Here is a 25544-nt window from a genome sequence, read left to right as displayed (position 1 = left end):
ATTGAAACAGAATAATTTCTCAAACTTCCCACAGCCCGGATACTCTAGAGCCTAGTGTACACAGAAGATAAATGTTTGTAAAGTGTTCATCTCCTTGTTTTCATTCCAGACGCTCTCTATGATGTCATCACTGTAGGAGCCCCAGCTGCCCATTTTCAGGGATTCAAGAATGGTGGTCTTCGAAAACTACTTCATAGATTTGAGACAGAGAGAAGAAAGTAAGTAATGAGCAAAAAAAAAAAACAAACCAAATATTTCATTAATAATATTATCTTTCCTTTGAAGAAGTCTATAGACAAAGTTATTTTGAAGATCTTTCCATTATAATGAATGGTTCTTAGCATTCTAACCTAGCAGGTAAATTAAGGTTGTTGAATTTCTTTAAATTACTTGAGGATAGACTAGAACCAAAAACTGTTTGAATGAGCTTTCTGGGAATTCTGGGGCAGAGCATTGCCCCAAAAGCTGTGCTGCTCAGCAGAATGCTTTGGGATCCGGGGGAAAATGGTGTGCAGAGATTTAGCTAGACTCATAACCCAGTGTAACCACGGAGATAAAGATGCTTAATGAAGAAAATAGATCTTTTTTTTTCTGATGATGATCCTGTTGGTGATTCGTGCTTTGGACTGAGGTGTAGCATACGATCGCCTTATCCTTTAACTGCGTTATTTGAAAAGGAGAGCTCATAGTGAGAGGACTAAACTAATAGAGGAAACTTGGTTAGTTAAGGAAAACAAGATACCACTAAAGCATTAGCTCGTGATAACTCTATATTACTGTTCCTCCACTTTTGTTTATTAACTACCTTAAATGCTGCTTCATGAACTGTCTGCCTCAGTATTCACGTCTCCTCTCACTCCACACTTGGGAGAACTTAACTTGTGATTTTTCTCTGGCTGGGACTGCATTCACGTGAACTATACAAAAAGTATACTGAAATGATAACACTTCACAAATAGTTGCTTTTCTTTGATTAGAAATCCCCAAATTGAAAGCAACCGTGAAATAGCTACTATTCAGTGACAGATGGCTTTGTAACTGTGACAAACCAAGAACTTTTAAACACTTGAGCACATTTGTCACAAAAATCATACATTTCCATAGTGCCCTAATGTTTTAGAAGAAAGCATTCTAGAATTTAATCACTGTATCACCAATTCATGTTTTCTTCTATCTCCTCCTCCTTCTTTCTCTCCTTCTCCTTCTCCTCCTTCTCCATCTCCTTCTTCTTCCTCTTTTTTTGCTCTCTTCTTCTTTATCCTCTTTCCTCCTTTCCCTTCCTCCTCCCTCTCCTTCCTCTGCTCCTCCTTCCATAAACAACTGATTTTGACATAATATACAATATCTGCTACAGTCCTTGTTGACATTTCTTTAGATTCTGTTAACTGTTCATTAGTAAAGGCTTATATGTCTATGATATGATATCACATAGGAAGCTTAGCATATCCACCACTGTATGACAAAGAAGTACCGTTCTGACCCAGGCAGCCTCTAGTTTTTCTGCTGTAGACAGTGGTCCTATTTTCTTGGGATTTGGGGAAGTAGAAGTCAGAGTTCCAGTGTTAGGCTCTTCAGGGAAGGAATCCATCTCCTGCAGGAGAGTTGGAAATTTGTTTAAACTGCAAACTCCAATGAACAAGAGATGCTTGTCTTCACTGTCTTTACTGAGATGTAGGTGGTGGAAGTACTTCTGTCCCAGGCCACCTGCAGAGAAGTGACTCTCACTGCCTCCTCCTGTACCAGCCTCTGGCAGAAGGGTCCTGACTTGTGTATTCATTCTCAGAATGGGAGGTGTGACTCAAAGATTCACTGGGCTGTCAGTTTCACCAGTTCTTGGTTTTCTATTGGGGTTTTTGTTGTTGTTGTTGTTGTTATTTTTGTTGCTGGTGTTGATGCTTTTCTGCTCTGAAGCTTTCTCTGAAACTCAAATAACAGCATATAATAGGCAAAGTAGAGCAATGAGTCACTGACATTTCATCTTCTAAATCCTGAGGCCCCCAAACCAATCTGCATTTTTCTCCTGACGCCTAGAGTTCTTATTAGGACTGTGATGTTTTGTGTAGAGGGGCTTATTGGGATATGCAGAACTTAAACCGCTGCTATTCCTACGATCCTGTCTGGAACTAGAAATTTCTTACCGACTCACTTATCTTCTTCACTTTTCAATCAATCAAATTTTAAAACAAATAATAATATAATTAGGAGACTCAAACTTATACATAGGGTATCCAGAAACCAATTGGACATAAATTGTCAGAATGTGAGATGTAGGTTATAACTCTATAATTTCATAACTTACCATTGTATGCAATTGGCAAAAGCAGATGTTGAGATCATCATTGCATACTGAAACATACTTACATTTTAAATGTCTGTGTGAATATATGTATTCTTCATTAGTCACTTCTCATGGGATGTTACACATAAGGGTATAACTCAAGGGTTAAATTTAAGGTAAATGGAAAATATGTCCAGTGCTTTTTTTTTTTTTTTTTTTTTTTTTTTTTTGGTTTTTTGAGACAGGGTTTCTCTATGTAGCCTTGGCCATCCTGGACTCACTTTGTAGACCAGGCTGGCCTCGAACTCACAGCGATTCACCTGCCTCTGCCTCCCGAGTGCTGGGATTAAAGGCGCGCGCCACCACGCCCGGCTTTGTCCAGTGCTTTTTAACATTGACTTATTTGGGGTGTATTCGTATGTTAAATATCCCATTGTTTCTATTTTGATTTATAAAATACAGTAAAATGCTTACTAATAAATTTAGTGCCGATCATAAAAATACTATGCTGTAGGGAACTATATGGATCCAGTATAGCCTGATGAGGCAATATATAATGGAAAATGCCTTTCGGTGATAGACAGTGTTAGGAAGTATATCTCAGTTTATGAAATGAATAACTAGAAGGTTAGGCTGCATTGTAGGGCAGAGAGTCAACTTAAACGGTGGAGCTCTTTTTGCTTTCCTTTGTTTTGATACATAGTTAAAGTTGGGCATTTTAAAGTCATGGTTTGGAAAAACTACCACTGCCATTGCATTATGCTATGTTTGTCTATCTTCTTCTCAGCCACCCTACGTGATATTACCTGGCAACTGGATATAGTTCAGAGCTGTCTTATAGCAGATTCTTCTGCCATTTAGTAGTCATTAATAGTCAATAGCTCCTCATGTAGAGGATGGGTGCTTGTGTGTCATTATTCCATGCTTTTTGGAATACTTACTGTCTTGATCTTGTATAGGCACAGAAGATGTGAGCTCATGGGTGCATTTATCCTGTTTTCTCCAGAAGGCACTGTTTACTCAGGTTCTTCCTCCCCAACCTCTGGCTCTTACAATCGCTTACCCATCTTGTCCATGATGCTTTTTGCGTCTTGCGGGGTGTGTGTGAAACACTTTCTCATTGATGGGTGGATGCCCTTTACTTTAAAGACAACATATGTCTTTTTTGTTTCTTTGGGAGCAATGTCAAATATACCAAAAACTATTTTTTTCAAAGCTCAGTTCTGAGACCAATAGTTCAAATTCAAGTGCAATTTTTGTTTCTGTGTTCAGAAAGAACATATTCCATTTTTAAAAAAAAGTTCTTTTAAGTGGTTTAATGAAATCATAAAGGCACAGTGAAAATAAGGCCAAGTGAAAGGCCTGTGTCAATTCCTTTTCTTTTTCTTTTGAACTGAATTCAGTTGCTTTGAAATATGTCATTTTGAAGGAGACGGTAATTTAATTTCTGTGTTGATTATATTTGATTCCTTAAGGGTCTATTTTCTTCTTGTCGTGAGTTGGTTCTCATTAGCTTCTGCTAGCTCACACTTCCATTTATATTTTAGCAAATATAATTTTTTTTCCATCTACAAATATCGATTTTTAAAATTTATCATTTTACATAATTTATTTTTCACATATACATTTATATTATTACATATATACAATAAACTATATACAGCAAGAAAAATTATGAAACAATCAAGAATTATATAAATGTTACATTCATAGTGTTTTGGCTATTTGTATTTGGCAACCTTGAAGAAAACATCTTTCTTGTTGGGTCTAAATATCTGGATGTAAATCAATATCTATCATATCTCATCTATATCAACTTAAAACATCTATCTGACCTAAAAACATCTTACCCCCTAAATAACTAAGCTTAATTGAAAACTAAACTATCTCTTCAACCACATCTGTTCAGGCAGCAAACTATCTCCGTCGTATTTTTTCACTTTGGAGGCTGCTAACCTGCACTTCCTGTTTACTCAGGTAATTAATTTTATTCCTTCTCAAATAAAAAACTCTTCATGCCAAACCTGCCACATGTGGCTTTTCTGCTCCAAGGGTGCAAACTTGCATATAGCCTCTATGTATGATAGCAAGTGATTTTGAAGGAAAGGCATTTATCTTTTTTCTAAAACTTGGGGTAGATAGATAGTAATATATTTTTAGTTAATTAATCCTGTTGAGGCTTGGGAATATGTGCAAACTGAGTGCTTCTAGAGCACAGACTGCACGTGGTGTATGGGATCAGAAGTTCATGAATTTGGCTTTGCAATGATGGTGCTGATATCTGCACCATGGAGACACGCACGCACACACACACACACACACACACACACACACACACACACAGAGTGAGAGAGAGAGAGAGAGAGAGAGAGAGAGAGAGAGAGAGAGAGAGAGAGAGAGAGAGAGAGAGAGACAGACAGACAGGCAGGCAGACAGACAGACACACAGACAGACACACAGACAGACACACAGACAGACAGACACAGATACAGATAGAGACAGACACAGACACAGAGACAGCATTTTATATATGTGCTGGGAGTTTGAACTCAGGTCTTCATGATTACACAGAAGGCACTTCATCAATTGAGCTGCCTCTTCAGGTCCAAATTTTATATACTTTAAAATTTGACATGGGTAGATTGGACATAGCATGATTAATAAATACATCACAGATTTAAATTGTATCTAAATATTTTTATAAATCACTTGTACTCCTAAAATATAATCCTTATTAATATACCTCTAGAAATTTATATTTTTATATATTAAATGTTTGTATAAAAGATGCATATGTTTCAGGGATGCTATTATATTGCCTTTTGAAAAAGCATGAATTTGCATAAATACTCAGTTTACTGCTAAACCTCAAGCATTGGCTTTAGACACTGTTCTCATGTTAAGTCCAGGTTTGGAAGGAAAGATTGACTTGTAAGAGCTGTGTGTGTGTGTGTGTGTGTGTGTGTGTGTGTGTGTGTGTGTGTGTGTGTGTGTGTGTAATGTAGCTCATAAGTACTTTGACATCACTCATACCCTCAAGGTGGCCATACCAACATATCAAGTCACTTCCTACTCCATTGACTTTAATATTTGCTTTCATATTTCTTGAAGGCTTTGCTTTTTATCAAAGCAAACAAACTAATAAAATCCCCCACATTGTACTATCATATAATTGTACTTTTGGCTACTTTATTGGGTTATTTTTCCTACCTCTCTACACCTCCACTGTCCTTGTTAATCCCCCCAATACTAGGTAGGAGATAAAAACAGTTATGATGGGAAAAGGGTTTCAATATCATTAGACTACTTCCTGTTGATATGGCATCATGTCCCTTGGGGTGAGTTTTATCTTCCCCATCAGGACATCTCCAACCAGCAGCCAGCAACCTAACAAACAACAAAGAGCAAACATCATCAGCAGCAGGAGCAAACAGCAACCACGGGAACAGACAAGCGGGAGGAGGAGCAGTAGCTATAGCCCCTCTCAACTTTCTTCCCTTTATCTACCCCCTGGAGAGTCCTCAGAATTCCAAACACAAACCATCTTTCAGCTTGCAAAATCATGCCCCTGCCAGAGCACGAGACAAACCGTAGTTTGTAGCCACTGTGGACAATCTGAAGAGGCTACATATCCAACACCTGGGATTAAGATAAAAAACATATTCACATAACATTTCTATGTCTTTATTTTTTTATTTTTTTATTTTTTCCTTGAAAATAAATTTTTTCCTCCTTTATTAATTTATTCTTGTTACATCTCAATGGTTATCCCATCCCTTGTATCCTCCCATTCTTCCCTCCCTCCCAATTTCCCCTTATTCCCCTCCCCTATGACTGTTCCTGAGGGGGATTACCTCCCCCTCTATATGCTCATAGGGTATCAAGTCTCTTCTTGGTAACTTGCTGTCCTTCCTCTGATTGCCACCAGGTCTCCCCGTCCAGGGGACATGGTCAAAGGTGAGGCACCAGAGTATGTGAGAAAGTCATATCCCACTCTCCACTCTACTGTGGGGAGTGTTCTGTCCATTGGCTAGATTTGGGTAGGGGCTTATATGTCTTTAAAGAAACCAACATTCTCACTACACCATCACCCGCTCAGATGTTTCATTTAGAAGTCAGCAAACCCTTGGCACACTTATAGCCATTGTTTCATTTTAATATAAGGAAAGATTGCATATCAGTTCTGCTTCTTGACTTTGGAAGTCTTTCATTTCAGTAATGAATTATGGGTTAAGATAATCGTGACCCACAGAGCACTATCTTCTAGGTGTTCCTCTGCCAAGGGGTTTAATTACTCCTTCCTTCTTTGGTGGCACTGATCCAGCCAATTGGTTCATTTTTGTCGGGAATGACATTTCTAAAAGACAAATGTAATCTTGTGATTTAATATTTAAAACAATTCTGCTACTTCTTACCTGGAGGTTGAAACTAAGGTGCATATTCTGCATTTGTGTCACCTTGTCCTCAAAAGACATGTCCCCAAATCCTCGAGGAATACTTAAATGCCGCAGACCTGTTTACTCTACTTCCCCATGTATATGCATACACCTGTGATGAAGTTGGACATATGAACACAGAACAGAAGGAAATTAATAGCTAATAATAAAATAGACCTCTAGCCATTTACTGTCCCAAGATAGCCAGTTGCATCATTACTGATCATTGCAATTATTATTCCATAAAATAATGTTTAACTATTGCAGCTCTAGGATACCTGACAGTTGAGTTGATATGCAAGATAGATTCTAAGGATGGATCACGGCCAAGCAGTGTGTTCAGCAGGAATGCTTTGCACAGACTGATGGAGCAGGCCATCAGGACCAGAACAGGATAGTTCAAGACTCCATCCTACTACCAAGGAAGTCATGTAACTTAAAAGTTAGACAAACTGCTGATTTGTGCAATTTTCCCTTTAGAGTATATACAGTAGGGCCATAGATAGTTGAAACCATGCAAACATAACTTCAAATGAGGATCTCTAAGTTTCCGGTCTCTAAGTTAAAGTCCTGGTTTAAGAACTTCACAGAGGGTGATATTTATTGTAGCTCATGATTTCGTGTACTTCACTCCTTATTTTCCTGCCTTGCTTTTGAGCCTGGAGTAAGGAGAAGGTTATTCACTTTAAGATGGACAGGAAGCAGATTGGGGGTTGGGGGGGACAATATGGTATTCATAATGCATGTCCCCACCCCTTAACATACTCTCACTTCTTGCCATTTCCAGAACTTTCCATAAGGGGACAGCAAACTGGGATAAATACTCTACACACAAGCATGTTGGGGTACATTTGACATTGGGACCATAACACAGGAGTTCTCTTTCATGTGTAATGTTATTGAGGTTTCTTTTCTGCTTTATTTGTCACACTTCCATTCCTCTCTCACATGGCGCCCTCCATAGTGAACTAGAACGAGTATCCTCCCAGGCTGCAAGGCCGGGCACTGTTGAGGAGTCTGGTCTGATTGGATTCTGTAGCCAAGGCATCTGCTGTCAGCCTTCAGTGTATGCATCCTTCTAGACAGACCTTGATTTGGAGGCATGGACCGTGCTGTGCGGCACACTCTGAGTCCCTGGGAACCAGCTTACTGGGTGTGGTGCACTAAGAAGAAGGAAGGAATGAACACATGAAATATGTGGGTTCTTCCTGCACTCTTCCTGCAGTGACTGACATGCCTGTGCAAAGTAACAAAGATGAAGACATTTGGTAGAATCAGGAAACAGAATCAGAGATGAGTATTTTAGGAAATGTCTCCAAGGCCTGAAAGCAGCTGCACACATGTGTTAGAGTGGTGCTGCTCACTAAGCTCACTAAGAAGGGAAGGGTACATTTATGTAATCTGAAAGAAGGAAAATGACAGTTTTTTTTTAATCTAGCCAACTTAATGGCTGACAATTGATAATACCCCTTGTCCACTTTTCCATTTAACATTTGCAAGCTGAGGACATGCTCCAGTACTTATCAGGAGCTCAGTAGACCAAGTGTGTTCTGTTGTCTGCAGGAAGCACCGCATGACAGCTCAAAGTTTTGAGAAGTGAAATTATTAAAGTAAAAGACGTATACATTTATAATGACAACATGTAAACAACTAAGTGTTTTGATACTAAATTTGTCACAAGAGCAGTGTGTGAAAATAACAAAACGCAGAGAGTTTGAATTGTGAGATTTCAGGAAGCCATTCATCCTTAGGTTTCCTCATTTGCAATGTAGATGTATGGCTGATTCCTCATGATTTAGCACAGTGTTGCTGTAGTTGAATTGCTGGAAGTCATAAATAAAAAATCTTACACTTTTGAGAAATGACTTATTAAATAAATGAATCACAGCTTACTCAAAAAGATCATTTAGATGGTTTTTTTAAAGCTCAATGTCTTAATTCAACATAAAAATTGAGAAGATTATATATATGTGTTATATGTATGCATATATGTAGATGATTACATGTACACATATATGTATATATACATATATACACATGTGTGTATGTATATATGAATATATATTTGTGCAGATATAAATATATATTCAGGCACAAAAGGAAGAGAATTAGGAAGTACAGAAGGAAGGACCAAAAGAAAAAGTCAATCTACAGGAAGATTAGAAGTTAAAAGCAGAATGTTGTATTAATAAATAAATTACCAGGAAACATTTCCTTTGCTTATCTTGAAGCACTGTGGGAAGATTCTGTAGAGAACTTGTTTTCTATAAAGTAAAACAATAGTTGAAACCATGACGCATTGTGTCATGTCAACTTGTATGTGCTGAGTACATCCCGTAAGGAACTTCTGTGCTCGTGTTAGGTACAGAGAGATCCAGAATGCTTTTTTTCTTTTTTCTTTTCTTTTCTTTCTTTCTTTTTTTTTTTTTTTTTTTACAACTTTTCACTAGTCTATACACTTAGTAATCATCATTTCAAAGATAGCAAATAAACTCATTTACCATATCTAGATTAAAAAATATCTACGAAAATTTCTGGAGCCTACGAATTAAGAATATTTGATGCTGTTTCAGATGTAAGGTGGCTCACAAGCCCAGGTAATTCCAGTTCCAGGTGATCCAAAACCTCTTCTGGCATCCATGGACCCACACATAATACTCATATGATAAGCAGGCTTTCACACACACACACACACACACACACACACACACACACACACACTAGTATTTAATAATCTAGGGAGAAGCCAACTTGTAGGATTGTAATGGAATACTGACTTTAAAATGTACACATAAGATTTATGTCATGGCGAAAATAGACTTACAGAAAGCCAGATAACTCATTATTACAAAAATATATTAAATGTGACTTTCCCTGAAAAGCCCCAGCATTGTTCTTTTATCATACACTTACAGAAGATAAAGATGACTTCAATTTGTGGGTCAGTACAGATGAAAAGAAAGAGGGTAATTATAATGGTGTCTGGGAAGGATGGGGAATTGGCTGGGTTCTGTGTGCTTGTTAAGTTGGGAGGAAAGAATCCAGGTATAACAAGGACTAAAACATGATATTATGCATCCACAGAGGACAGAAATCTAACCACATTGGTGAACGTATTGGAAAAGTTAGTGAGTTTGTTGTTTGGAATATACCCTGTTTTTCCGTTGAAATAGTTTGGTTTTTATTTCCTTATTAGTCTTAGATTGAAATTGCATGTGTACCTTCAGCAGGCTTTACTTACAACAAGCATCAAACCTTGATGAATGGAAATATTGCTGACTGTGGGCTACCTAGGGAAGATAGCTACATGCTGTGAGGGGAAAACCAGGAGCTGAAGTTGAGTGCTTATTGAGAGAGCTGTGACACTGTGGACACCTTCAGTGTATTAGTGAACATTCAGAATTGAGAGCCCATCTTGGCAAAGTTTTTTTTAGGAGAAAGACACACCCCTCCAAAAAAACCCCAGTTTCCTTCTCTCTGTCTCTGTCTCTGTCTGTCTGTCTGTCTGTCTGTCTGTCTCTGTCTCTCGGTCTCTCGGTCTCTCTGTCTCTGTCTCTGTCTCTGTCTCTGTCTCTGTCTCTGTCTCTGTCTCTCTCCCTCCCTCCCTCCCTCCCTCCCTCCCCCCCCCCCCCTCTCTCTCTCTCTCTCTCTCTCTCTCTCTCCTGGCAGTGAGTGGACAGGAACCATATGTGTCTTCTCACTACTACCAAGCCCCTAGCTCTGACTAGTTACTTTTCTTAATCTATTGACCTAGTAGCAATCATTAAATACTTGTTGATTATAAGTTATCATCACATGATTCCCAAATTGTTCCTTTAGAAAATTTCTATTATAAACTAGAATCATAATCTCCTCTAATGAATAGTCTTAATTAGAAGGTAAGAGCTCCACTTCCTTTTTAATTTGCATAGTCTGTACCTGCCATGATATTATTAAATTGTAGATCTTTCTGGCATTACCTATAGCTTCATAATTTTTTAAATCTAAAATGACTCAATACAATGTTCAAGAGATAAGCAAACATAATTAGAAGTTCAAGTTGTGTGATTATAAAGATGTAAGTTAGAATCCACGTTCTACCACACATGCTAGTTGTGTGACTAGGAAAAGGCACCACCTAGCCTTCATCCTCCATGTCTACAAAATACAATAACACAACTCATGGAAGCCTTGATGTAAGATGAGCCCATAAAGTATGGGCTTGATTATTATGTATCGTAGTGATAGACAAACATTTAGATTTTAGTTAAATCCATAGTACAAATCATTTGCTTTATTGGACTTCCTCTTTTGTGTGTGTGTGTGTGTGTGTGTGTGTGTGTGTGTGTGTGTGTGTGTGTGTTTCAGGACAGGGTTTCTCTGTGTAATGTTGGCTGTCAAAGGCTCACTTTGTAAACCAGGCTGAGTGCTGGCAATAAAGGCATGTACCACAACTGCCTGGCATTAGACTTCCTCTTTACATTACATTTAACATGGAAAAATGAGATGGTTTATTAATGTACTTTCTATTTTTCCATATTCTTGTCCATGGATAATAATAACCAGTTCAGGAATATATGCTATGGACCTTTATTTTTTAAAAGAAGTGATTTATCAAAGTATAATTTTTGTAACAAGAAGATGGCCTATTGTAGATGTTCTATCCATTGAAATTTAGTCAACAGCATGTTGTAAAGTCTTCACAGTCTAGTCTTAGGACACTTCCATTACTTCCTTCAGCTTCTTGGGCCTGTTTGCAGTCACATAAACATTTATATGAGAAGAATACTTTGGAATATATTTTAATTTTGCACTTTACTCCATTCCTCGATTAGACATGGCAGCAGATACTATTTTGTAGAAAAGAGGGAAAGTCATTAATTTTGGAGAGAGTTAGTGGTCCTTGTTTGGGTGTTATTTACTGGGAAAATGTCAGAAGCTAAGCTGGATCAATGTGGAACTGAACAGAGTCTTAGATATGGTACAAGTAAGTCAAGGCAAGGACATACAGAGAGAGTGGAGGCGGGGCATGGGAGACACGACAGGTGACACTTTGTTCATTTCAAAGTTATGTATTTATACCTAGAATATTTTTATGTGATCTGCAGTAGAATAAAGAAATTACACCAAATTACATATAAGAGAGGCCAGATGAGCATGGTGGCTCATGCCTTCGATCCTAGCACTCAGGGAGGCGAAGGCAAGAGCATCTTTATAAGTTCTAGGGCAGCCTGGTCTACAAAGCAAGTCTAAGATAGCCAAGGCCTGTTCCACAGATAAACACTGTCTCAAAAGATCAAATAGAGAGGTTGGGGTGGAGAGCAAGGGAGGGAGGGAGGGAAGAGGAAGGGAGAGGAAGGGAAGGGAAGGGAGGGAGGGACAGGGCATGCCATCATGGTTAAGAAATCACAATCGAGAATTTAAAAATTAAAACAGATAGTAAGAGACACTGATCAGAATAAATACATTTCTTCAGTGGGAGGAATGGAGTCGCTAATACTGTTTTGTCTCCTTCATTAGTATCAGCTGCCAGAGAGTTAATAAGTGGTGGAATCTAACTTTGATCAAAACATACAGGAAGCACTAACTTTTCCATGAATTCAAGGCTCTTTTTTTTTTTCTTTCTTTCTTTGGTTTCTTTTTTCTAAGAAGAAGCCTAGTTTGCAAAACAAAGACTGATGTAAGCATAGATTGTACAAGTCATTTAATTACAGAAGTGAAACACAATGGAGGCAAAGGAAGAGAGTTTTGTTTTTTCTACCTCTATTCTCTGAGCCCTACATCCAGCAGGAAAGCAGCGGTGGGCGACGGGGAGCAGAGCTGCACCTACAGCAGTTTCAGGAGGCATGCTGTCATCCTCGTTAAGCCCCATGAAGCCAGAAGGGTATATTCAAGTGCAGTAAAGTGTGATTTTTTTTATATATTATTCACAGAGTTTTCTTCTCAGTTAGAACTAAGAGCATGCCTATGCCTCTGTAAATTCCCAAGACACACACACACACACACACACACACACACACACACATACACACCCGTGCATGCACTTCTGTGAACTCAGAAAAAGTAAGTAGAAATCCTTTGGAGATTTTACTCCATCACAGGAGGAGAGACTTACTACTACAGAACAACTCTTCGTTGACTCCTGTCTTCTGCCAATCACCCCTGTGTTGCTCTCCTTTCCTTTCTTATCTATCCGGCTGTTATCTATGTTGTTCCATTGCCTACAGTAGTATTGTGGTTGAGGAATGGGTGAAGCAGCTGGGAGGGTAGCGGGGAACCAAAACATCACAGTTAACTCCCAGCATGAGGACTTGGGCTTGTGTTGAAAAAAGAATATCCCTCTCTCTCTCTCTCTCTCTCTCTCTCTCTCTCTCTGTGTGTGTGTGTGTGTGTGTGTGTGTGTGTCTGTCTGTCTGTCTCTGACTCTCTTTGTCTTCCTCTCTCACTCTGTCTCTGTGTCTCACTCTCTCTCTCTCTCTTTCTTTCTCCCTCTCTCCCTCCTTTCTTCTTTTCCCACTCTTTCCCTCTTGTATATCTTTCAAACCCTGAACAAAAGAAAAAAAGTTCATTTCTTCTGTTTGTTTGTTTGGATTTTCGAGACATGGTTTCTTCATGTAACCCTGGCTGTCCTGGAACTTTCCCTGTAGATCATGCTGGCCTCGAACTCAGCGATCCACGTGCCTCTGCCTCTTAAGTGCTGGAATTAAAAGTATGCGCCACCAGCACCCAGCAAATGTTCATTTCTTAAAGCACTGTTTTAGCTATTTAGAGCTAAATATAATGCTAGAGTCTGTGTGGGTTTTGTCACAACCCTAGTGGTAGGAGACGTTGGCCACTTGCACCAGAATATTTGTTGTGTGCGTGGAAACATGTGATTGCGTGCTGGGTTATTTAAAAGGAAAGGGCAGCTATTCTGATAAAGGCAAGAGAAGAAGAGACATTAGTGGCCATGTCATTAAGCAAAGAGCAAAAGAGTGAAGCTGAGCTGGTTGCTTGAGAATAGAGAGTATGCTGGGGACCCCCTATGACATATGGGACCCCCTTTGACATGCAGAGTTGGCTCAGCCCAGAGAAACTGGACTTAGGCTTAGAAACGTGCACCGAGGAACTCTGTACATGGCTGACACATTTAAACTACAAGCCTAAATGCTTAGCAATGCCGATTGGATCCCAAAACCCAAATTTCCAAGGACTGAGCTCTGAGTCTTGCAGGCACTAGAAGATGAAGAGGTAAGGTAGTCTAGCAGTAAGAGACGGAGGTACATGAACTATGTAAGAGGGCATGTACCCACGCTCTAAGTCTAACTGTGTCCTAAGTCTAAGGACATACTTTAAATACTTTTTATTCAATACGAAGATAATATGAAAGCAATTTCAATATTTATCATCCATAATTTGATTTTAAATTCTGTCATATTTCTGAGGAAATATTTTCTTCTCCTGATTTTAGCTTATTGACAGTTGACTCGAGTATTTGGATAAATCCTAAATCTCAGACCACTATAAGATAGTGATTTTCTAGATAATTTAATTATATTCATAGGTTTCCATTTAAGGAGCTATCACTTAAAATATATAACAGGTTTACTGAGTAAGGCACTCAATAGAAAGATGAAATCTAGACATACTCAAAAGTATTTAGTAGATGACAGTTTTTCTCCATGGCGTACTGGTCATGTTGGACAGCAACACTGGCCTTTGTTGTGGAAAACGAATCTTTCAGCCCCACCAAGATGCTCATAATTCAAAGAGAACATAATAGGAACCAATGACTGCTACATAGCAGCTTCAGAGGAGATTTGACTGAGCCACAAGAGGCAGGAACCTGGGGTACGCCCAAGTCTCAGGGCAAGAGGATGAGGTACCTGAGAGGGAAATGTTAGAAGAAACAGCAATAATAGGAAGGAAAGCAGAGGAGCACAGGTAGAACGTAAAGAAGAGCTGCAAAAGTAGGCTGATCTTTAAAAAGTGCTGAGAAATTCAGGTTGTTTTTTTTAATATCAGACTCATTTTGTGAAGTGTGATCCAGAGTTTACAATGGGATCTCTCAGAAGCAAATCAAGGACAGCAGGTATCAACAGCAGTTGGTCGCTTGTATCAACATCTCCTGAGGATTTATTACAAATGCAGAGACAAATGCAAAGACACTCTATACCCATAAGACAAAAAAAAAAAGACCGAAACCCTACCCTCATTTAACAGTGCACTTATGCCTGCGAACATTTGAGTGCCACTCATCTAAGGCATAAGGACCAAACAAAAGGATATAAAAAATTCCTTTAAAATATGATAGAATCATGTGGAGAATTCTAAATGAATTTTCAGGGCACAAACTGAGAAAAAGATAAAGGGCAAGTGGACAGTATCTACAAATAACCTCAGAGTAAACTATCAGAAGAGCAAAAAAAAAAAAAAAAAAAAAAAAGGACAGAGGTGGCCATCACAATGACAGCATGGATAAAAGAGGGCCAAGTGTCAGAAATGGTGTACTAAGAAAGCAGTCCTGTGAGCAGAGAGACGGAAGAACACATGGCCTTGGGCACTTTAGCTTTCTAAGGACTAAGCCATGGGGGAGTCTGTCAGTCCCCATAAGCCCAAGAAGCAGATGGCAGTACCAGGAAACTAGGCCGGGGAAGCAGGCCACAGTGAGCGCATCACACAATGTTTTCTGTGGGTAGCGTGCAATGTGTCCTGATTTCTGTAACCATCCCTGTGGGATATCAAGAACTGTCCCCCCCACCCCCCACCATCACACCACATCAATACCTTTAGGCAACTGTTTTCTTTGCAAAGGTAATACGGAGTTGTTTTATTTCTTAAAGACTGGTGGGTTGAATTTTGTGCCATTCCTACTCAGAAACGGATCTCAAGAAAAGAGAATGACTCATGGACTGTCCAGACTGCAGTGTGGCTCTCAGCTTCCCAAGGCTCTATTGTTGCTTTCTTGTGCTCTCCTGTGGTTTCTTCAAACATACAAGGACATTGCTCATAACTGATCTGTGAAAACATAGATACATTGCAAGGAATACATTATATACTTGTAAAATTCCGTCTTTTTAAATATTTAAATCATTTCCACTTAAGAACCAAGAAAGGAAAGAGAGAGAGAAAACTGCTTTCTAGATAGTGTTTTGTTGTTTTTTTTTTCAGCGATTCCTGAGTTTCTAAAAATAAAAATGGAATTATGGGAGTTTAAATAATTTAGCTAGTAACACTAAGGGAAATATTTCACAAATACTCAAAACAGGCTTCAGTACATTTAAAAAACAAGTTATTTTGCTGCTGGCTATAAAAGGAGGTAAGAACAAACGTTTGCACCAAGTCTGTGAACATAACAATAAAGCCTACTTCTCCCTCCTCCTTGCCTCTGCTTCTTGTTTACCTTTCCAGGCCTTTCCATCTTGCCAGGCAAAGCCTGCTCTGTGCTCCCAGTTCCTTTGCTCCACACAATCCCTCCTCTTGGCAGGTTCCCCATCACTTCTTTCATATGGATGATGAAACCCAAAGATTCCTAATCAATAACCAGGTTTCAGTTTCTTAAACTAGATTTAAGAACAAGTGTGGAGATAGAGTAATATGTTGGAGCTTTCAATTCGTTCTTTTCTCTTTAAAATGGAATGGCCGATTTGGCCCCTTGGAGTTGAGCTTCTTTTCTCTTCATTTTTGAGTTCATAGTGTTTGGGATCGTCTTGCGCTTGCCACTGTTATAGGGAAAAATGCAGGTAGTGTGTCAAACGCTTGCTTCCTACCAAGCGTTGTTTTAGTCTCTGCATGTGTGTGTCTCTGAACTTAACCATTTCATAGATTTGCTTACATGGTTGATCTTTTTTCCCCTGGTGAGAATGATAAAGCTGCTGAAGGATTTCCCAGCCTAGTGAGCCTCAAGCCAGGGTTTATACTGCAATTGAGTCTCTTATAAGGCTTGAGGGCCCATGTCCTAACATTTGGCCTGGTGTTCTTTAGTGACTCATATTGTCACTTTTACAGTAATTCTTAGTGTACATAGTCATACATACTCTTTCTTTTGGTTGATCAAAGGATTTACATTGTCTAGCCTTAAATCTGTATAAAAACTGAGGACATCGTAAAACTCTCTTCCCTCCGTTTTTTTTGTGTGTGTTATGTAAGAATAATAAAATTTTGAGTTTGTTTCTGCCCCTGATCACCAGGTGTTGGGAGCTGCGGATGTTCTCCGTGCTTCGTGTAAACTCACTGCCCCCCTCCTTGTCGTTGCAGCACTGGCTACCAGTTTATTTACTATTCACCTGAAAACACAGCAAAGGCCAAGGAAGTTCTCAGCAGCATCAATGAACTGCAGCCTCTTGTAGCAAGCCATGCAGACCTGCTGCTAACCTCCGCCAGCCAGCACTCACCCGACAGCTTGAAGAGTTCCTTAAAGCTGCTTTCAGAAAAAGTAAGACCCAAATCTTCACTCCACTGGGGAAAGCGAAGTCTCCCAATCCCCATCGGTGGTGTTACCTTCTGCGTTACATCACCTTTCATGGCATCTGGAAATGCAAAAGAGGCTAGGTTAAAAGTAAGCTTCAAAGCACCGCCACAGGATCAAAATGAATTGGCTGCGTTCTCTTTGTGCGTTTCATATGCATTATTTCTTTTCCTGGTAAGAAATGAAATCTGCTGTTGCCCAGTATATAGTTCCTCTATTTCCTTGCATTTTATTCCTTCTTTTGGTTTATGGCGTAAGTGAATTGAATTAGATTTCAAAATTACTTTCCTCTGATGATCACATAATTTTTATGCGTGGCTCATGGTACATTTGAATGGCGACATCACTTGCTTTGAAGCAGAGCCTTGATGTGGTGTCCCATGAGGGACATGAGACAATCCCTCCATCTGCCTTTGCCTTCCACAACATTAGCAAACAGGAAAACACTATCAACATTACAAAGATAGTCATGCTTAAAACATGGCAAAACCTAAACTTTAGTGTGTTCAAAAGTGACTCTATATCTACAGTAAGTAAAAGTGGTCAGGCCCAGGGCACATGCACAGCATAGATAATTGCAACTACTGTAAAGCATAGAGCCAAGGCTGGAAGAGACCAAGTAGAGCAAGAATTTAAACATAAAACTAAGCATCCTAGAGATTGATACTACGTAACTCATCTGTCACCCATACATCTACCCATTTTGCACTCTCCTAGGAGGCATTCCTAATAAAACACAGTGAAAAACCTGACCAAAGAAAACACTTCTAGAATAAATCAGCACTGTGGTTCTTTGCCTCTCTGGAGACAACATGTGTAGAACACGTATTACCATGTATGTCTGTGGTTTTCAGTCATCTATGTCCATTGCTAATAAGAATGCTCTTCTTAAATTTTTACCTTAAACTGTACATTTCTATGTATTTTTCTTATAAGACAAAGCTAAAATCCACATTTATTGAAAAATCAATTTCTGTTCAGAAGGGCCCAGTGACTTTCCTAATAGATTTAAAAGAGAAACCACCCAGCCCAAGCTTCCTAGTTAAACCCAGTGGCTTTCCATCCTACAACCTCTTACAAAGATGGGAAATGCTTGTTAAATTTTACCAGTAGCTAGTGGGTGTCAAGGAAAAGATTCCAGTACCCATGCTATTTTAGGTAATTTTCACAATTGTTGGGTACATATTACCTTCACCTTACCAAGGAAAGACCTAAAAATATGGTAAACTAAAAAGCTATCACGTTGTAAAGTTTGAATTATTCCTGAGAATCAAATAAAGTTCATGTGATCTATCTATCCAGGCCAGGTTACTTTACGTAAAATAGGTGTTTTACACATTTTATTAGTTAATGTTTTTGAATTATTTTTAACATGGCAAACTTCTTTGGGACTGGGTGGGTCAAAAGGAAACCCCAAAAATGTCCATGCACAGTAAAATGATGGAATATAACTTGGGGGTCATCTCTCTTTGGGGTGGGTGATTGGAGGAGGTGCAGCTTTTTAGGTTCACCTAAGCAGAACATTTTAACACATTCTGCATCTGCAGAATGGTGGTTCTGTTCTTCCTCTGAGCTGGGCAGGGGTGAGCTGTTTAATGCTGTATCATTGGCAGCTCCCCGCAGGGCTGGGGGAGGGTGTTAACACAGCTTTAAGCCATGATTGCTCCAGTGTTTTTTCATGTTTTCTGTTGAGGAAGACAGGCTTTGTTCACTGAAAAATCTCTCATCTGCAGAAACTAAAAGGTTTTTTGTTTTTAAGATTTTGAGCCACACATTCTTTTATTTTATTATTTAATTAGTTCATTCAGATTTCATCTCAATTGTTATCCCATCCCTTGTATCCTCCCATTCCTCTCTCCCTTCCGGCTTTCACCCTATTCCCCTCCCCTATGTCTGTGACCAAGTGGGGGACCTCCTCCTCCACTATATGTTTATAGGCTATCAAGTCTCATCCTGGTAGTCTGCTTATCCTGAGTGCCACCAGGCCTCCCCACCAAGGGGACATGAGCCACACATTCTTTTAAGGATCCATGCCTAGCATTTTAAAGAGTCACATAAGTTAATGGTTCTGCATGGTCTTTGAAAGGGGTCAGTCTTGGTCTTTGAGCTCAGCAGGAAGAAAGGTTTAGTATTATCATAAATTTCAATATAATATATTATGCTGGCATGCTTTATGTTTCAGAATTTCTTACAGTTCTGTGGATTAGAGAACTAAAGTTACCTCTCATTGGTAGTACCCAATTTTGTTTTGAAACAGGGTTTTCTCTGGGTAGCCCTAAACTATCCTGAAGATTTATTTATTTGTTTATTATGTATACAGTATCCTGTCTGCCGGCAGGTTTGCTTGTGCAACAGAAGAGGGCACCAGATCTCATTATGTATACCTGTGAGCCACCATGTGGCTGCTGGGAATTGAACTTAGAACCTTTGAAAGAGCAGCCAGTGCTCTTAACCTCGAAGCCATCTCCCCAGCCCCAGCTTTAAACTGTTCTGAAACTCACTCTGTAGTCAAGGCTGGTCTCAAACTCAGAGCTCTTTCTACCTCTGCCTCCTGGGTGCTGGGATTGGAAGTGTGCTCTACCACACTTGGCAATAGTATCTAGTCTCAAAATAAATTTATAACATTGATTTAAGGCATAAATATGATCTTAGTGTTCAAAGGTCACCAGGGTGAAGCAAATTATCATTTTCAAAATTTTATTGTTACCTTTTTTGGTGCATTTGAGGCAAGAGCAGCAAAATCTACCAATTTTCTACAAATCCAAATACAGCAAAATTTTTATCTATTTTTGATCATGTACTTCTAAAAAAAACAAGCATACAATTCAAAACATATGCACACATATATATGAAATATGAAAAATCTGAATTCAAACTATTTCCTTGTCCCTGTGCCTGATTCAAGGGGCACAGAGTAATATACGAATAAGCTCTGGCCCCGTGAGAGAGTCCAGAGTCTCGACGGTAATGTTTGTCTCAGTAACGATGACGGCTGAGAAGAGTGACATTTGCTGCAGGTTCGATTTAACACTCTGTTACAGTGATATCCTCAACGTTAGCAACCACGTGAGGTAGTCAATATCATTTCTGATGTTCGCTATTGATAATCCCATCAAGTATTGTTAGTGTTCTCATTATAAACTGGGGCACAGAAATGTCAAACGTTTGGCAACACTACACAAACGTGTCCCTGTCTCAAGCGTCTTTGATTTCATACCACTATACCCATGATCTATTGGTGTAAGGAGTATGTGTGTTTGAGAGCACAAGTGAAAAGTCATAATAATGAGTGATTACTCCATACTCTTGTCCTAGAGTACAATATTCAGTTAAGTTATGTTATAGCCAAAACGATTATATATCCTTTATGGTGTGGGGGATTAAACCGAGGGTCTCACACACGCCCGTCAAACACACTGAGCTCTATCTGTATCCTTTGTCTTAGTATATATCTTCTAACGAATGTTCCCAGAAGAATGGAAACTCTTTCTTTCTGAACTCAAGAGGTTTCTCAAATTTCTTTCCGTGACGGCAGCACCGGTAGCCAGTGTTCAGAAATTAGAGTGAGGTGTGGGCTTGGAGAGAAGACCACGGTGGCTGTGTAGGTGCTAAGAGGGATTCTTCATTTTCATCCTTCAGCCATGCCTACCTAGGTCTATCTCTTGCCCAGCTGAAAGGACAATAGGAAGGTGTCGCTTTAAAAAACAAAATGCACTCAGAGGAAGGGGAAGCAGGCTGTCTGGATGGGATCTGACAGGCTGTGATCATAGGGTGGGGGAGGAGGTCCCCTTCTGTCACAGCCAAGGGAAGAGGAATAGGGCGAAATAGGGATGGAGAGTGAAACTGGAAGATATGAGTGAGTGAGGGGATAACAATTGGGATGTAACCTGAATAAATTATTTAAATAAAAATTAAATTAAATTAAATAAAACAAAAACAAAAACCCCCAAATGCTGAAGGTTTGATTTTCCTAATAGAAACCCAGGAGCCAGATGCAGTGGTGAAATCCTGCTAGCTCAGAGAGACAGCAAAAGCACAGATCTGACCTTCCTACTGAGCCCACACCCCAGAGGAAAAAGACTTAACACCTTTCTTTTTTTTTAAATTAATTTATTCATATTACATCTCAGTTGTTAGCCCATGCCATGTATCCTCCCATTCCTCCCTTCCTCCCACTTCCCCCCTACTCCCCTCCCCTCCCCTAAGTCTGTGTCTGAGGGGGACCTCCTCCCCCTGAATATGCTCATACGGTATCAAGTCTTTCCTTGGTGACCTATTATCTTTCCTCTGAGTGCCGCCAGGCATCTCCATCCAAGGGACAGGTTCAAATATGGGGCACCAGAGTTTGTGTGAAAGTTAGATCTCCTTCTCCACTCAACAGTGGAGAATGTCCAACACCTTTCAGCTCTATGTTCCTCCTTCAGTTCTTGTGTGCTAAGGCTGGGCTGAGACACACCACAAGTACTAGATCAAAAGCTGAGCCACAGCACAATTAGAAACAGATTTGTTTCTAGTGCACAATCTTGGGGTTTACAGTGTGGTCAAATATCCTGCAGTGGGAAGGAGAAGGATAGTTTGTTTGCTAATGGTTGATATATATATATATATATATATATATATATATATATATATATATTTGGAGGACACAAAGGAACTACAGAATTACATCCTCAAATTCAGTTGAAACTTGAGGATTTGAATTAATGTTTCTGCTTTCCATTGTCCCCATCAAATTGTAAATATTTTATTAGTGAAATAACATACGATGAAAAATTATCTTTGTAAGCAGGGGGATAGAACAAACAAAGACAATGCTCAGCATTGGCTTTGTGTCAGGAGGCACTGCCTGGGATGCAGATGTATGCATGCATCCTCCCCCTCAACAAGGATGCTGGACAAATGGGATCCAGCTTTCAAAAGCAGAGAAGAGGAGGACCCTTGTGTGTGGCCAGCTTGCTCTCTGAGATTGTTTTCAGGCTGCAGTGCAGGAGAGGAAATCTGAACTGTATTTCTCAATGAAAAGACAGGAACTTGACTTTGGGAATTCTGAGTTAGCTAGGTTCACAGAGTATAGTTTAATGAAGGGAAGAATCAACATAGAGCTCTGGTGCTCTGTGGGTATGTTTAAGTCTTTACTTGATGGACTCATGCTTGTTTAAAGAAATATCAGACATTAGCCGGTAGAACTATTTCTGTTCTCAGACAGTGCTATGAATATTTTATCTTTGCACCAGCAAAAGAAAGAGAAAAAAAAAAAGACTTACTAGGTATTTTCTGAGTAGAATCCTAAGGAAACCTTGGGTCTCATAGTGGAACTGAAAGAAAACTGATACCATGTTGTGGTTCATCCCCATGAGTAAGGCTCTAAAACAAGGCTCTCGAGAGGCTCTCACTTATTTCAAGTAACCTAAATTTACACTGGAACAAAAGAGTATGGAAAATAATACAAGAAAAATTGAACAATTGATAATATAAAAATAAACTGTATGCCAGTCGATAAACAAATACCAAACTCGTGTTGAAACCTTGCACATCAGCTGGTTCCATGGTTAAGGGTTCTAATTCCCCTTCCAGAGGGCCTGGGTTGGGTTTCTAGAGCTTTACGTGGAAGTTCACCACTGTGTGTAACTTCCAGGGCATCCCATGCCTCGCCTGCCTCCATGAGCAAATGACACACAGAAAAATTATATTTTTCTTCTATACTAAATCATCTTTTTAATTCTTTGAGACCATTATAAAGTGTATTTTGACCATATTCAGACTCAAAAGAAAACATGGAAAGGATAAATTAATGATGAAAATACAAATATGCAAAAAGGGAAATTAAAAGATAATGACGAAAGTATAAAATTTTCCTGATTGAGAAGACATTATTCAGAAAGTAAAAGGTGAGGTCTGTAGAGATGGCTCTGCGGTGAAGTACACTTGCTGCTCTTCCAGACGACCTGGTTTTCCAGCACCTACACCTGGCTGCAAGCCGTATCCCAAAACTCCAGATCCCACCTATCTGACACCTTCTTCTGGCCTCAGTGAAACCCTACTCACATGCACAGACCTACACAAAACACACAGACACACAGACACACAGACACACAGACACACAGACACACACACACACACACACACACACACAAACATAAAATCTTAAAGAAGATGTAAAAGTAAAGAGAGGATGGTCAGATGGCTCATAGAATTAAGACACCTGTGGCCAGACCTGACATCTTAATTTCAATTTCCAAGACTCATATGGTGGTAGAAAAGAAATGATTCTTGCAAGTTCTTCTCTGCCTTCCAAAATAAGTATTTAATTAAAAACAAAACAAGTCAGGAAAGACAAGTCATGAACTTGGGGAAAAAATATGGAAAATATGTGTCTCATAAAGGTCCTGTATCAGAATATAGAAAGTGTTCATGCAAGTTAATAAGACAAGCCAGCCAATTAATAATGAGAAAAAGAGTCAAAAGACACTCCACCACAAAATATATATATGAGCAGGAAGTAAGTACATGCAGTTTCTCAGCATCATTTTTCCACAGAGGAATGCAAATGAGATTCCACTAACCACCTATTGAAATAGGAAATGCAAATCAGATTCCACTAACCACCTATTGAAATAGGAAATGCAAATGAGATTCCACCAGCCACTTATTGAAACAGCTAGCAGAATGTTGTACTCATAAATAGGGGGAACTAAAATTCTTCCTCCTACAGCCCTGATAACTAGACCAGACACCTAGCTAATGCCTATTATTTGTCCAGTGGTTTATATCCTCTTGTTTGTATCTTTTTGTTCCCACCCTCCCTCCCTCTTTCATCCTCTTCCCCCCTAGGCCTCTGACAGGGGGAGCCCTCCTCCCCCACCATCTGACTACAGCCTATCAGGTCTCATCTGGATAGCCTGCATCCCCTTCCTCTGTGGGCCTTCATGGTCTCCCTGCCAAGGGGATGTGATCAAATCGGGAGCACCAGAGTTCATGAGAGACATTTTTTAATAATAAATAAATTCCTCATGCATGTCATCCCTATAGCAATAGACAGATGGAGTGGTAAAGTGTATTTACATTACTGGTCAGTATGTATTGGACATCACACTATGTAAGTCATGCTTTTGGGAGACCTTGTTAAACATACAAGTTTTGATCCATTCATTATTCACTGCTAAAATTGAGTCTATATTCTAATATTTGAAGCTTTTAATGAACATCTTGGAGAGAGGGGAAAAAGAGGAGGCAGGGAGGAGAAAGAATGAGGGGAAGAGAAAGAGAGAAAGGAGGAAGGGGCGGGGAGAGAATACAAAGAACATCACCTGTAAAGGCACTGTGGGGAACGTCTATTTGACGGCACTGAGGAGATTTACCGTGGATGTAAAGGAAAGGCCCAACTCTTAAATTGCTGCTGGGAGAATCCCACCTAGAGAGGTCAGGGGAAATACTCCAGGAATTTGCATTCTCAACCTCATCTCGGTTGCTGCAGAGCAATGACATCATCTGACGGTAAGATCCTTAGAACACAACTGCAAGGACACAAAGCAGATACAAAACCCAACTCTGAGTTCACATTGGCTGTCTTAGAATGGGAAGGCCTGAGGCTGCCTATGATGGTTCCAAGGGTGCATGGAGATGAGTCTCAGGGACTGGGGCATAATGACGATAATGGCGCCTGTGGGGAACTTTCAAGTCACCAAAGAGGAAGAAAGGGAAGAAATGCTTCTGAGGAAGGGATTTAAGCTCCCTGGCTTCACATCCAATGTCCAGAATGACCAGGGTTTGATGAGGCTCAAAAGGAAACCTTATAATGAATTCAGTCAAGAAAGAGCCGTGTAAATAGAAGAGAGCACTCTACAGTTTATTCTGAATTAAAACTTGCACAGGTTGCAAGTGCCACTTTGTATAAACTGAGAAAGTGGTTACATGGTTTAGCCAAGGTCAAGTACACAAATATTCAGTGTGTCAGTAACCTCCTGGCTGCTGAGTATAATTTCCCTGAAGGAATTTTGGGGAAAAATCAGTAAACTAACAGTCAAATATAAAAGTACTTTCTAATTGAAATAAACAAAGCATATCAAATATAAAAGTAAATAGATTTTCTTGCTGTATTTGTAACTATTAACTTAGCTAATACCTACACATGCTGCCAATTATTATTATTATTTTTTTGCTACAGATGCAGTTTTCTCAGCATTGCCTTAAATTTGATTTTAATGACACTAACATTTTTAAAAAGAATGGATATTTCTGAAATTGTTGCGTTCTCTGGTGGAAAGCGGTAGTCTTAAATGAACAGGTCCTAACCACTCTTCTGTCATTAATATTCAGAGACCTGGGAAATCCTCTTCAGTCATTCCCAAGAGAAGTCATTTTTAGAGGTTTTAAACTTTAAGATGATTCAGTGTTTTGCCTTGAA

At 39.4% G+C, this 25544-nt stretch overlaps 1 protein-coding gene across 11 annotated transcripts in view; it reads left to right on the top strand.

The window, feature by feature from the left end:
• Nucleotides 1–25544, top strand: part of INPP4B (inositol polyphosphate-4-phosphatase type II B) — a 336841-nt gene that overhangs the window by 193143 nt on the left and 118154 nt on the right. For all 11 annotated transcript variants that reach the window (XM_084755321.1, XM_084755319.1, XM_084755320.1 and 8 more), the window contains 2 exons: nt 110–218; nt 16930–17107. In XM_084755321.1, coding sequence (XP_084611447.1) covers nt 110–218; nt 16930–17107 — 287 coding nt within the window. The remainder of the gene's footprint in view (nt 1–109; nt 219–16929; nt 17108–25544) is intronic.

The sequence above is a fragment of the Acomys minous genome (genome assembly GCF_964271855.1).
Source record: "Acomys minous genome assembly, chromosome: 14".
NCBI lineage: Eukaryota > Metazoa > Chordata > Mammalia > Rodentia > Muridae > Acomys > Acomys minous.
This window is presented reverse-complemented; position numbering and strand designations above follow the sequence as displayed.